Source organism: Pelmatolapia mariae, linkage group LG3_W (assembly GCF_036321145.2).
Source record: "Pelmatolapia mariae isolate MD_Pm_ZW linkage group LG3_W, Pm_UMD_F_2, whole genome shotgun sequence".
Lineage (NCBI taxonomy): Eukaryota > Metazoa > Chordata > Actinopteri > Cichliformes > Cichlidae > Pelmatolapia > Pelmatolapia mariae.
The window spans coordinates 38,813,426-38,827,510 of NC_086229.1; the positions used below are offsets into that span (position 1 = coordinate 38,813,426).

The window sequence follows — 14,085 nt, forward strand, 5'->3', positions numbered from 1 at the left end:
ACCATCCTTGTGTCTTGTAATCATGCATCACATGTGTTTTCATGTTTTTTGGAAGTTATTGAATCAGCATGTTTTGTTGTTTAGGTGAGTACGCACATATGGCATGGTTATTGTCACAACAATAAGTTTTTCTCAATAACAAAAATAGATTTCACTTCTATTATCATCAATTACATAACATTAATAAGACTAAAAAAGAGATTTTATACTTCACAGAAATTGATTGTAAACGAGTTTACTGATTTTAAATATGATTAAATGTCCAAAGTCAGTGTTTTGTCTATTAAAGACTGATGACCCTGAGCTGAGTTCCTTACCTCACAACTATCACATCTCAATTTAACAGCCACCCAATTGATTACTTTGCTATCTCATTAATATAAAGCAGTGACATAGAACCAATTGGAATTTCATAGTTCATATAGAAGCTGTTTGTATTACATCAAATCAGGATATTGGTAACTTCATCTTCACAAGTCCAGAATCAAATTCATGACAAGGCACAGTCATTTCCCATCCCTGTATCATTGCGAGGCATGGTCGACTCATTGATGGGGAAGACCTGTTTTTGGAACTGTTCCCAGTCTGGCTTGCAAAGTGGCAGCTCTGCTTGGAAGTGTTTCCAGAACCTAGAGGTCAACACAAGGTGATTAAAAGTTAATTTACATGTAACGTAAGTTACGTTTTTTTTTAACTGTAATTGACACACACCATTTTATTGTTGTGATAGTTAAACTAAGAGTTATTAGGCTTGGAAATAGCAATGAATAATAGCCAAAATAGCCAAATAAACATGCCATACAAATAGATATGCATTGTCTGTGTGCTCCTCCCCCTACAATAAATGTAGCCTATATGGGGCTGTTACTTTTGTATTTTGTTGTACAATTTTGCAAAATAAATTAAAATAAATCAAAATTATATATTGTTAAATAAATTGTATTGTATTGTGTAATTTGATTGGTGTGGATCTGTGTGTATAATCAGATATGTTAATGTGTAACTAAATCTGTAACCGTGTATAAATATTTATCAATGAAAGTCTTACAACTTAGCTCTGTGAAAATGCCATAAAGTTATTAGAACAATTTACAGAACGAGAACGAATGCTCAAACATGTGAGATAAAGGGTCGGTACTTGTGGTGGTAGATGTCTGGATCTCGGCTGATGCGGTTCTGAAAGCCGATGTACAGGTCATCCCACAGACAGCCATGCAGCACCACGTACCGTATCACTCCAATCCTGTTTTTAATCTTGGAAGAAACCAAGAAACATAAGGGTTACTGCTCTGTCCAAGCAAACATGTTTTTGAAAGGTTTTGTGATGTCCTCAAAGTACAAGTCTTTGACATCTGTACAAGCACATAATACATTAACAGTAAATAATGCACATTTGTTTTGAAAGCTGTGATGTTACTTGGAGAGACATAATCACAAATGTAGCCTGTTCAGCAGCAGGTCCAGTTGCCTCAGAACAGAGCAAGATTAAACATTCTTGTACACCAGAAATATTCTGAAGCCTTCATGGTCCAGGAAGTGCAAATGTGGCAACACGTCGCTAGAGTTGTAACAGAGTTGAACAATAACCTCTATTGTGGTGGATAACAACTGCATTGTTAAGGTTCGTCATGGCTGTACAATGCGTGCCTCATTAACGGAAAATAATCTCAACCTGGTGAGGACTATCTGTTGCCAATATTCTAATTCAAAGAAAAAACACTTGTAAAATTGGACTTTACAAGTAGCAATTTCACCCTCTTACATTTTGCCCCAAATGCATAAGAAAAATTAAGTCTGTGAAAGTTCTCAGTCATACATGTGAGTGGGCGTTAAGGCGTCTGGGAAGGATCTCAGAACTGGATTATAGATGGCAGACAGTTGGTGTCGTAAACCACCGCCTCTGTTCAAAGATGGTCACTCACAGTGGACATAAATGGCTTCTTTTACTCCTCTTTCAAACCATCTGTCCTCTCTGTCCAAAATGTGAACATTGGCATCCTCAAAGAGTGACCTTTGACCTTTAGATGCAGATGGACAGCCGAGTCTTGTCCCATGGAGGTTGGCTCATGTTGGGCCACAGTGTTGTTTTTGTTGTTTCATTACTGAGCTCCTGCTTTTGGCCCACGCACCTAATAAGGTCTTGTTTTCCCTGGGGAGCTATTTAAGGTTGTGGCTCAGAGCAGCTCATCGCTGGAACGTTGAACGCCCTGAGTTCGTAAAGCCCCGGCTAAGTCTAAGTTTGCTTTTGTGATTGTTTGGCGTAGTGCTTCTGTGTGTAGATTCCCTGGACCTGTTCGTGTTTCTTCCCCTGGACCCCCTGTGCGGCAGTGTGGACTGCAGTGTGAAAGCAGAAAGGCGTGAGTGGCAGAAGAGGAGTGAGTTACGGAGAGAATGTGCCTGCAGAGCGGAGGGTGGACGAGTGATTATTGAAAATTCGTGTGTGTGGATTTCCTTCCTCATTTTCCCCGGAGCCCTGGGCCCCCGCCTGTCACTCTTATATATTCTTGCACCTCGGTGATTGTGTAAACAAATTGTGAACTCTTGTTTTCCAAGCTGTGTCTGCGCCTGAGTCCGTTCAGTCCTGTGTGACACTTTATTTCAGAAGTAAACCCAGTATATGTTGGGTAACAGTATGCAAATATCCAGGCAGAACAGGATTTTTTCCAGATGGTAGATGGTAAACATGATAATTTCCTCGTGATACATTGGCAGTCATGAGGAAATCACTTTTATTCACATCCTGTTATGCTGTTTGTTTAGTGCTCCATAGTGACTCACCTCCAGGTAGGCGTGATGTCTGTCAGGTCTCTTTGTGGGAAATGATAGATCCAGAAAGTCCACCAGATAGTCATAACCGTCAGCGATGCATTCAAACTTATCGTCTGTTTCAATGACCTACACGGAGACATTTGCATTTCAGCAGATTTGCATCCAGTCTGAGTAAGATAGCAATGCAACCAAAAAAAGAGTGAGCCAAGGTGATCATTAACAGCTGGAAGGAAGGGAAATTGTGATAAGGGATCAGAGCATAGAGCTAATTGTTTTTTTGTTTTTAAAATTTTCATCATTGCAGGATGTGACCTACACCTGTACTACCAGTTTCTGTTAAGTTACTACAGAGGATGCTGTGGCATGAGGGAAAATAACTATTAAAAAACATATAAAACTAAAGACAAGAAAGCTTCTGCTCAGGTGTAAGAAACATCTATTTAATGCTTTAAAACACTGAAAGCATCTTTCTTCCATAGTATCGTAACAAGTACAAAAAATATATATGTATGTATGTTCTTAGACTGAAAACATCTCATTTGCTTTTTTGATTTTTGCTCAACTCCATAAATTGGATTTTATGGTTAACGGAAAGTAAAATGATGACGAAATCACTATTATGTGCATGAACAAAATGTTTTCATTCACTGTCTTTTTCATTAGGAATAATCACATTGCTCATTGGATAAGCCAAATGAAGCTTATGCGTAAGTTCACTACGGAAGAGCTTTAGTCACACATGTGTCTGCTTCCAAGGTTTTTGGGGGCTAATCTAAGCTTTACATCACTTTCACTGTCAAGTGACATAACTGGTCTAGTCCAGTCATTTTTCTGCCCACCTTTTTCAGGCCAATCAGCCTCCTCTGCGCGTGTTTCAAATCTCATCTGTCGTTTTCCCTTGCAGACATCTTCACACTTCATACCTCATCCCCATCTCTGTCTCTCCCATGTTACTCAAGCTCCATCAAAACCTCCACCTTCATCTGCACCACAGTATCCAGAGTTCCGGGGTGGTCCTGCCCTAATCCCTGTCACTGCTGGGATTACGTTCTGCTGCGATAGGCCATCAGACTATAATTGCAAAATACCTTAACTGAATTCTGTATATTGAGAAATCATGCTCAGTTCCTTGTAATGATCTCTCCTTATTGAACATCCACCCATCCATCTTTTTTTTTTTCCAACTCATGTTAGTTTTCACAGGACTTGGAGGCAGGGCACACCCTGAGCAGGTTGCCAGTCCATCATAGGGTCATGACACACAATAGTTTTTGTTTTTGTTTTTCTCAATGCATTCTCCCCCAACCATATAAAAATGGACAAAGCAAATATTTTCACAGTCCTTTTTTGCGGGCCTCTGTGCTTTATTTCATTTTTGGAAGCAAAAATCACTGTGCAATAAGCAGAAAAAGGCTTTTAGGTAGGAAAAATCACAAGAACGCAGTAAATGCAGATAAAGGTCAGATGTTAACTGTAGGACAATTCATGCCAAAAAAGAGTAAAACAGCTCTCCAATAGAACTGTCCAGAACATTTACCCGCACAACCAGGTTGTAGTTTTGAAAGCCAGCCCACGTGTAATAAAACTGGATCCAGCTTTGATGTTTAAATATGTCAGACTTGATGGCACTGTTCAGCTCGTTCACATACAAGTTGAACTCCCAGCTGTCCTTGTAGATTTTTACACTGGCTGGCGGATTGGTGATGGCCTCACTGTGGTTGATCATAGCAAAGAAAGTTGTAAAGAAAATATTTAATTTGGCACATGGGTGATATTTATGTGTGCAATTTACATGATAATTTTAGTTTTTTACAAGTGTATTATATTAAAAAATACTTTACTCATCTTACTTGGGCTGTTTATAGTGATAATAACAGTTGAAATAAAGTAATGCGATTATGTCAGCAGATAACATAGAAAAATTTGCCTTTTTTTCCCCATCAGACTGTCAGAAACAAAATGATTGGTTTATATATTACTGTTTAAATGTCCTTGTTTTACAGATGCAATAACAGTGTCTTTCTTTCCCACAGTGACAAAGAATGGAAAACACAGATAAACATGTGAGCTGTTCCAACCTGTTGGTGGGGTCTGTGAGAGCGAGGCCGAGGTCCAGCACAGCACCTGGCTTCGGTGTCCAAGTCTTGATTGCTGGTGCGAGCTTATTAATGAGTGCATTAAGGTCCTCTGCACTGTTTTTGATATTTGTATCCTTTATGTATCTTCACCCAACACAGTGCAAAGAGACACAAAAGTAAAAGGACACATAAAGATAAAGTTAGGTCTCATGTTTCCATTTCAATGCTAAATTTATTGCCACATCTATAACTTAACAGTCATTAGCAGTAGTGTCACTGTCAAAACTTAGCATTCCAACTTTTCTGGATACAGGGTTGTATAACACAGTCATGGCCCTGTGTGTGAGGTAAGTAATACTAGAATCTCAAAATCATGTTAATCTTATCCTTATTTATTTAAATCACAAATGTATTACATCAAACAGAGAAAAATATCACTTCAGTTTAAACGTTTTATGCTAACAACATGTTTCAGAAATGTTTGAGCAGTGGCAACATAAGACTGGAAGAATGCTAAAACAATAAAACACCTGGTAGAACATCCTAAGACTAATGATAAACTGAACTAAACTACTGTCAGTCATGAACACAATTCAATATAAAAGGAGCAGCTCATCAAGGTGGAGTCGTGGTTATACATTAGCTAGCTTGGACATAGTTGTTCTTTAAATATTAACTTGCCCAGATGAACTATGAACAATGAAAGACATTCCAACCCATCCATCCACCTTCTTCCGCTTTATCCGGGGGCGGCTCGCGGGGGCAGCAGCCTAAACAGAGAAGCCCAGACCTCCCTCTCCCCAGCCACCTCCTCCAGCTTATCCGGGGGAACACCAAGGCGTTCCCAGACAAGCCGAGAGATATAACCTCTCCAGCGTTTCCTGGGTCTGCCACAGGGCCTCCTTCCGGTGGGACATGCCCGGAACACCTCACCCAGGAGGCGCCCAGGAGGCATTCTTGTTAGATGCCCGAACCACCTCAACTGGCTCCTTTCAATGTGGAGGAGCAGCAGCTCTACTCTGAGCCCCTCCCAGATGGCCGAACTTCTCACCCTATCTCTAAGGGAGAGTCCAGCCACCCTTCGGAGGAAGCCCATTTCCGCCGCTTGTATCCGCGATCTTGTTCTTTTGGTCACTACCCACAGCTCGTGACCATAAGTGAGGGTAGGGACGTAGATTGACTGGTAAATTGAGAGCTTCGCTTTTACGCTCAGCTCTCTCTTCACCATGACGGTGCAGCGTCCGCATCACTGCAGCTGTAGCACCAATCCATCTTTTGATCTCCCGTTCCCTTCTCCCGTCACTCGTGAACAAGACCCCGAGATACTTAAACTCCTCCACTTGGGGCAGGACCTCGTCCCCCACCTGGAGTGGGCACTGCACCCTTTTCCGGCTGAGGACCATGGCCTCAGATTGGGAGGTGCTGATTCTCATTCCCACCGCTTCACACTCGGCTGCGAGCCGTTCCAGTGCGAGCTGGAGGCCATCACCCGATGAAGCCAACAGAACCACATCATCCGCGAAAAGCAGAGATGAGATTCTGAGGCCACCTAAGTGAAAGACCTTCGCCACTTGACTGCGCCTAGAAATCCTGTCCATAAAAGTTATGAAGAGAATTGGTGACAAAGGGCAGCCCTGGCGGAGCCCATCACCCACCAGGAACAAAGTCCCACTTATTGCTGGCTATGCAAACCAAGCTCTTGCAACGGTTGTATAGGGATCGAATGGCCCGTAGCAATGGGCCAGACACCCCATACTCCCGCAGCACCTCCCACAGGACACCCCACGGGTCACGGCTGAATGCCTTCTCCAAGTCCACAGAACACATGTAGACTGGTTGGGCAAACTCCCATGCACCCTCAAGTATCCTTGAGAGGATAAAGAGCTGGTCCAGTGTTCCGCGACCAGGACGAAAACCGCATTGTTCCTCCTGTATCCGAGGTTCGACTAACAGACAAACTCTCCTTTCCAGCACCCTGGAAATCCAGGGGTACCGCCCCTGATCTCCACGCAACATTGCAGAGGTATGTCATCCAGGACAGCCCTACAACATCCAGAGCCTTCAGGAATTCGGGGCAGACCTCATCCACACCAGGGGCTCTGCCACCAAGGAGTTGTTTAACTGCCTCAGTGACCTCGTCCCCGGAAATTGGCGGGTCATCCCCCTCATCCCCAGACTCTGCTTCGTCCTCGGAAGACGTGTCAGTGGGATTAAGGAGGTCCTCGAAGTATTCCTTCCACTGCCCGACAGTTTTCTCAGTCGAAGTCAGCAGCACTCCACCAGCACTATACACAGTACAGGTCTTCGAGGCAGTCCGAAAGTCTTTTTCCATGGCCTCTCCAAACTCCTCCCACACCCGAGTTTTTGCTTCAGCCACTCCCCAAGCTGCGTTACGCTTGGCTTGTCGGTACCTATGAGCTGCCTCCGGAGTCCCACAGGCTAACCAAGCCCGATAGGATTCCTTCTTCAGCCTGGTGGCTCCCTTCACCTCTGGTGTCCACCATTTGGTTCGGGGGTTACCACCACGACAGGCACCAACCACCTTACGGCCGCAGCTCAATGCAGCAGCTTCCAACCCTTTTGCTCTTTATTAATTCATCTCTGATGCTGTGCAAACCCTGGCCAGCCCCTCATTACCAACTGTACCTGTCTGACGGATGAGCCTCCACAAAGTATCCAGCGAATGGGCAGTAGATCCTCGGCTGCAGGGATTTCACCAGTGTAGCTTTGTAATTCACCAGCTTCTTCCTCTCATTCTTGATAAACTCTGCCTTCCAGGAATCTGGAAACACATAAACAACATCTCAGCAGTTTGGTGCACTTTGACATTGTTGATCACATCGTATCAGTTAAACAAGTCAGTTCCTACGTCGCTTCAAGAGCTACATGTAACTGTCAAAAGACTTTAACTTAGACACTGCTGTGTGCAGCTGGAGCTAAAAGCTAACTAAGCTAACCTATCGCAGGCTCACCGCTGTATTTCCCTCCATAGAAGGTCATGGGGAATCCAGAAGCTCCTCCAGCAAAGTCGGTCATCATCACGTCCACATTTTGTGGTAGCCTGCCTCCGTTTGGTCTGGTGCAGTCCACAGTGTTGAGGATCATGTGACCTGCAATAAAAACAAAATTTAATATTATAATCAGACTTATTTTCACAGCATAAGTAATTATATTATTCAAAATGACACCTTTGTAGTCAACAATGATGCAGGTGTCCATTTCAGGATGTACACCATCCATCAGGATCATAAATCTCAGGTGATCATCAATCTAAGTGAGACAGTAAGATCCATTTTTACTTTGTAATCATATTTCCCCCCAACATTACTTAATATTGAAATTAATGATTTTACAATGCAACATTTTCCAAACATGTATAATAATTGCATTATTTTTAATTGCTTGCTTTTATAATTGCTTTATAATTGCACTTGACCAAATGATTGAGGCAGTGACTTACATTTTGCCAAACACCAAAGGGAATGACTTTAATGTTGGTCAGCTTAACCTGGCTTTGCTCCAAATACCTGTCACAGCAGAGATAGGCCCATGTGAACAAGGGACTCACTTTGGATCTCATTTATGGGAAGATTGAGCTCCACTTTATTACTAACCAAAACACAGGTCTGGATGTGTCACCAACATATATGGGGACATTGGGCCTCCTTTCTGCCAAGACTTTCAGTGTGGGATAGCTATAAAGGAAACAGAGAAAGTCAGTGCCCCGCTGTGTAAATATAACCAGTATCCAATGCTAAAAATTATACTCTTTGTAGATTCATCTACTGTTTTTGTTTCTTTTCATTTCTCTCGTCAAAAATGCAGTCAGGAACTTGGCAAAATACCTCTTTGTTCTGTAATGCTCTTCACAAAATGAGTTCATTATTAATTACAAACAATTAAAGAATTACAAATCCTGTAATTTTAAGGGTTTGTAATCCTACAAAGTGGAATAAATTGGAAACTTATTTTTGAATCTGAATCCTTCTCAATAACAGTTGTAATTATATAGTTTCATTGCAAAATAACCAATAGGACTATTTGCATTATTTTGTTTGTCTTTATATTTAATGTTCCTTTATGTATACAGTCACGTCTAAGGTTTTACATATCAGAACATCATAAAGAAAGGAATCTGGTGTTTAGATCTTGATAAAAATAAAATAATAAAAGTTTAAATAATAAATAAAAATAAATAACACCTTGGAACTAAAATGTGGAACAATCTGTGGCATTGTGTTATTATTTAGGTAACAAAAACTAAACAAAAAATACAGTTTATGAAAAACTGTATTTATGAAAACAGTTTCTACAAAAACAGTTTGTAGATACTGTACTGTTTTCTCTGAGTCATTTAGTTGCTTCAAATAAAAATGGCAGTAATATACAATACATATTTTTACGCATATTTAACAGCATCGGCAGAGCTTGCCTGAGGTGGTCTGAGTGCATATGGCTGATGTAGATGAGATCTGCCTCACATAGCCTGTCCAGAGCATCTGCTGGAGGCTCATGGAGAAGCCACCACCCTCTGGCAAATGCGGGACCCTTCAACCAGGGGTCGAACATGAACCTTTTCTCACCAAGCTGTAACTCCATGCAGGCGTGGGTGAAGTATGTCACCTGACAGGAAGGTCAAAGAAAATGTAAATGTTGGAGACCGCTGTTATGGAAGTTTTAACAATAACCTGCAACACACATAGTGAGTGTGATTTGAAGTGGTTTTAATAAAATAAAAAAACACATTGCAGGGGTGTTGTTAGGGTAAGGGTTTTGGGGGGGGAGGGGGGCTATACCTTCAGATAAAACCTTCACAGAGAGAATTGTGACTCTGCTTTTCACTCAGCCCTGAGCAGGGCATCATGACATCTTGAAGACTACAAAAGGCCCTCTGTGAGTGCGCAATAAAACATGAGGCCCATTTGTGATAACATTCATGCATACAACACTAAGTGAGAAAGTGATATTACTACTACTACTAAAGTGATATGGTTAAAATGTGTGATTAATACGTAGAATAAAGAAATCTGCCAGTACACCGCTGATGTACTTTTCACTCTTAGTTCATTCAGTATGAAGAAAATTTGAGATTATTACTATTATTACTTAGATAATTCAAGTTTTAGACAATTTTGCTAAAGAGTTTTATAAAAGTAACACAGCAGTATGCACAGTATTGTCTGAAAAACTGTGGTTAAATATTTGTTATTTAAAGTGTAATATCAAAACAGGTACTTTCACTTCTCCTTCCTGGAGCTCCAGAGGCTCTCGAGGATCAGCCATCCAGGGATCAACAGGGCTCAGTTCCACCAACTGAAGCCCCCCATCATCCAACACTTCGACCTCTGCAAGTGCAACAAGAAGCTCCGGCATAGTATTTACATGGCACTTATATTATTGTCATTATGTTATTCTCCATCTATTAAATAGAGTTGCTCATACTACTTGACATACATTTAAACTGTAGTGTTTAATATAAGATAGTTACATCTTTGATGTAACTTACTATTTAATATAACTTATTCAATTAAACAACACATTAAAGGGATTCAAATAATGATTGCTGGTAACGAGCTAGCGACCCATACAATTGTATGATTTTTGTTTCTTTCATGGGAGAGAAGCTAAACCTCTACTAGCTCCCACATAATTCAAACCTAATTTAAGATTAATATATGCTACTTTAGCTTCAAACTGGATTATTTGTGCTTGAGTAAGAGAAACACAGAGAGCCAATGTGTTCACTGCACAACTGTGTGACAAATAAGTTCACTTAAGCAGAAAAATCTGTGCTGTAACGTACCATTTGTACATAAAATTAGAAGGCAACTTTCCATCCTGTTTTTTTTTTTTAACAACTTGCTACTATTTTTTCTAAAAAACAACAACAACAACAAAAAAAAACCCAACATAGATAAAACAAGTACAGTTTACAATGGAGCTGTTTAAGAACAGGTGCTATATAAGAGATTTATGAGATAGACTGCAGAGAAGAGAGTTGCAGTTATCAAGACAGGTGTGACAATAGCATTGACAAGTATGGCAGTACTTTTGGCATAACCAACGTGGTTAATATTGTGACGATGGCGGTAGGCAGATTGGATGATAGTGTCATGTGCTGTGAAGAAGAGAGCACTGCTGACACAGAGACTCTAAACCTGAGAGGAAGATCTGACAGTTGTGTTATCAATAAATAATGAAACTGAACAGTTTGATTTAGATAGTGTAGTATGGTGTCAATAAGAATAATTCTCTTTTTTTGCCAGTTTTAAGAAAGTTGAGAGCAAAACAAACTCTAATTTTATTTAAACATTCAGAAACAGATTTGGGTGACAGAGTAGGAGTGGGTTTGGAATTGAAAAATAGCTCTGTCATCTGTGAAACCGTGAAATAACTGTCTCTCACATCTAGTCTCATTTGTTTTACTGCCATGTTTAGTTACCCTGATGTTTCCACCTCCCTTGATTACTGCGTGTCTGTATTTTTTGCATTTTTGCATTTTATCAAATTATTTCCTTATGCTGTCTTTCTCTTGTTTGCCCTCACTTAATATATTTGGCACTGATTTCTTGCTTTGGTTTGCTTCCTTGGTTAGAATTTCATCTGCATTCATCATGTTCATTTTTCTTGGGATTCTTAAAATGAAGCTGAACTCCAGATGGCTGCTTATTGTACTTTACAGCAATTTATGGCCACTGTTTAATTCCTGGAAATCAGCACAACAGTGGTAACTGCACTGCTGGTTAATGTTTAATGTAGGATTTTAAACATAATACTGTCCAGGTTGTGGGCGTTTATTCAACCGTCACACTACCAAATAATGCAAATAAAGGGGAGAGACACCTTTCTACATAGATAAATCAGCACAAGTGCAGTCACAGAGCGCTGTTGCTGAGTGCCGAGATGCATAGTGCATAAAGTTTGCTGACACTTTGCTCATTCTATAACTGTAGAGTTAACCAGCACTAACATCATCAAAACTATGTGCTAGGAGCTTCAAGGCATGTGTTTCCATGGCTGGGCATCAGACCAGAGGGCTAGGAGCATTGTCCCTTTCAATAACTTGTTATATTTACTATTCTTTGAGAAAAAAAAAGTACCCTGGAGAGAAGTAAATTGGATAAAAGTTTACACCCCACTCATTTGCAGCATGGAAAATGTCTTTTGGAAAAATATTTTTTTGACATTTCTTCTTGATTACAATTGTTGGCACAAATTGTCAGTTTATTCATTACAAGAGGCCCTCTGCCAATTTAGCATTTCCTTTAAAAAAGCAGGGAAGGTAGTTCTTTTGCTCACTGTTAGTGACTACTAGGGCAAGAGCTATAATTACAAGCTACCCACATGTCTCACAATGCAGCTTTATAGTTTGCATATTTAAATTTCAGGATCACCATCCGCAGCTGGAAGTGGAATATCAATATACAGGAAATTATACTGTACAGACAGAACTTACCGAGCTCGTCCTGCAAGAAGCTGTCAGGGGGGTTCACATATTTCATTGTTGACACATTTAATTTCCAGTTGTGCTTGGTGCATTTAACAGTCCTGAGGGAACAGACAGTTCTGTCAGCTACAATCAAAAGTTGACAATGGATAATCTTTGATATCTGTTCCTGTTCTCACATGCCATCCAGGTCTTCAATGTCTTTGATGAACAGCCCCCCTTGATGCTTGCACTGGTTCTTGCATGCTTTAAAGTCATTGTTGGTCTTAAATATGATGTAACACTTGCCGTCCTCTGGGCTTTTCTTGAAATTGACTCCTTCTTTGAGTGAGCAAACTGCTTCAGCATCCAAAGACAACAACACCTTTGCTATTTGAGAGGCCATTGCACCTAAATGTTTAAAATCAAAAAGAAAAGTTTTAACTCACAATATTCGAGGCTAGCACAAAGAATCTTACAATAGATTTTAATAAAATGACAGACTTAAGATACTAAAAAAAATTGCATATATTAACCCTTACATCCTGTTGGGGTCAAATTTACAATTAAGTACATGTAAACTAGCCCAAATGTCATTATTCAGCCTAAGGAGCTTGGAAAGAAAAGAAAAAAACACTTGCCAGATGCCTTAACACCCACTCACATCCTGGGCCATCTGACCTCAGGAAATCACATGATAGGGTGGGGCTAGGTTTCACAATGAGCTCACCCGAAACCCTGGCTGATTGTGTCTTGATGCATTTTCAATCATCCAGGTAAGTAAATCACTTAAATGGATGATTCAGAAGTCACTTGGATGAGTGATGAAGCGTTTCTTCCACTGAAAATGCTACATCCAGATGAACAGAATTAACTTTTGGGGACTTGGCTGATTGTGACCTACACCCGTTTTCAGACCTTGGCTCATGTGATTAGGTAGAGGATCATCAGGGAGTCCACGACCCTCTTGGGGGGACACTCCCACAGGGTTTAAATCTGGGACTCTCCACCATTTGACCCTTAGAACTGAAGAAGCTTCTCAGATGAAGGTGAAACGTCTTCAAGCAACTTAAAGAAGTCCAGACGCTTTTCTTTCCAGGCTCCTTAGACTACGATGACCTGGATGACTGAGAACCTTCACAGTTATTATGCAGCCCACATTTTGATGAGTTTTTCTAAAGTTACTCAAAACCTGTAGTCTTGTGCAGGGGTGGTGTGGAGTAGTATACAAGTTTTTGTAAAGTGAGGCTGTTTGAGCACCAAGTTAACCTAAATTTCTATTGAGATGGATTTTTAATCCACCATTGAGGGTCAAATCAAGGAAAATCATTGTTTTAAAAATCTTGAAAGTGAGAAAACATGAAAACACATGAAATGAAAAAACAACTCTGATTGACAGACCGACTAGTTATTTGTTTGTGATGATCAACTCTGATGTTGGTTTTACAGTTTCAAAGGTGTCATCCAAACTGACCTCTTTCCGCAGTCGTTACTTGGGCAAAGAGAGTTTTAATCTTTTACTGATCTTCAGCTGCTTCTTTATGGCAACTACATCTTTATGACATACTCCCATTAACTATATGAGATAGGTAAAGGCACTGACATAATTTTAGAAGGTAAAGAACTATACGCATAGAGGACAAGAGACTGGTTAAGTTATTCAATATGAGCTTAGGTCTTAATTCTTCAAATATGTAAACATTTATTAATCCCTTTATGCACATTGCTCAACAAATACATGTCATACTCTACATCAGTTCAGTAATCTGCATTGGGAATTTCCCCTATCACCAACATTAGTCGCTTTTTTTT

The 14,085-nt window shown here is 40.4% G+C and overlaps 1 protein-coding gene across 1 annotated transcript; it reads right to left on the reverse strand.

The window, feature by feature from the left end:
• Positions 1-490: 490 nt before the first annotated feature.
• On the reverse strand, positions 491-12,679 carry LOC134622676 (cytidine monophosphate-N-acetylneuraminic acid hydroxylase-like). The gene is made up of 14 exons (XM_063468067.1): positions 12,474-12,679; positions 12,304-12,395; positions 10,083-10,192; positions 9,280-9,470; positions 8,462-8,542; positions 8,308-8,374; positions 8,036-8,117; positions 7,820-7,957; positions 7,494-7,629; positions 4,848-4,991; positions 4,307-4,481; positions 2,779-2,895; positions 1,139-1,254; positions 491-629 (listed from the first exon to the last, which is right to left on the reverse strand). The coding sequence occupies exons 1-14, from the start codon at positions 12,677-12,679 to the stop codon at positions 491-493; spliced, it is 1,794 nt and encodes a 597-aa protein (XP_063324137.1).
• Between the last annotated feature and the right edge of the window lie 1,406 nt (positions 12,680-14,085).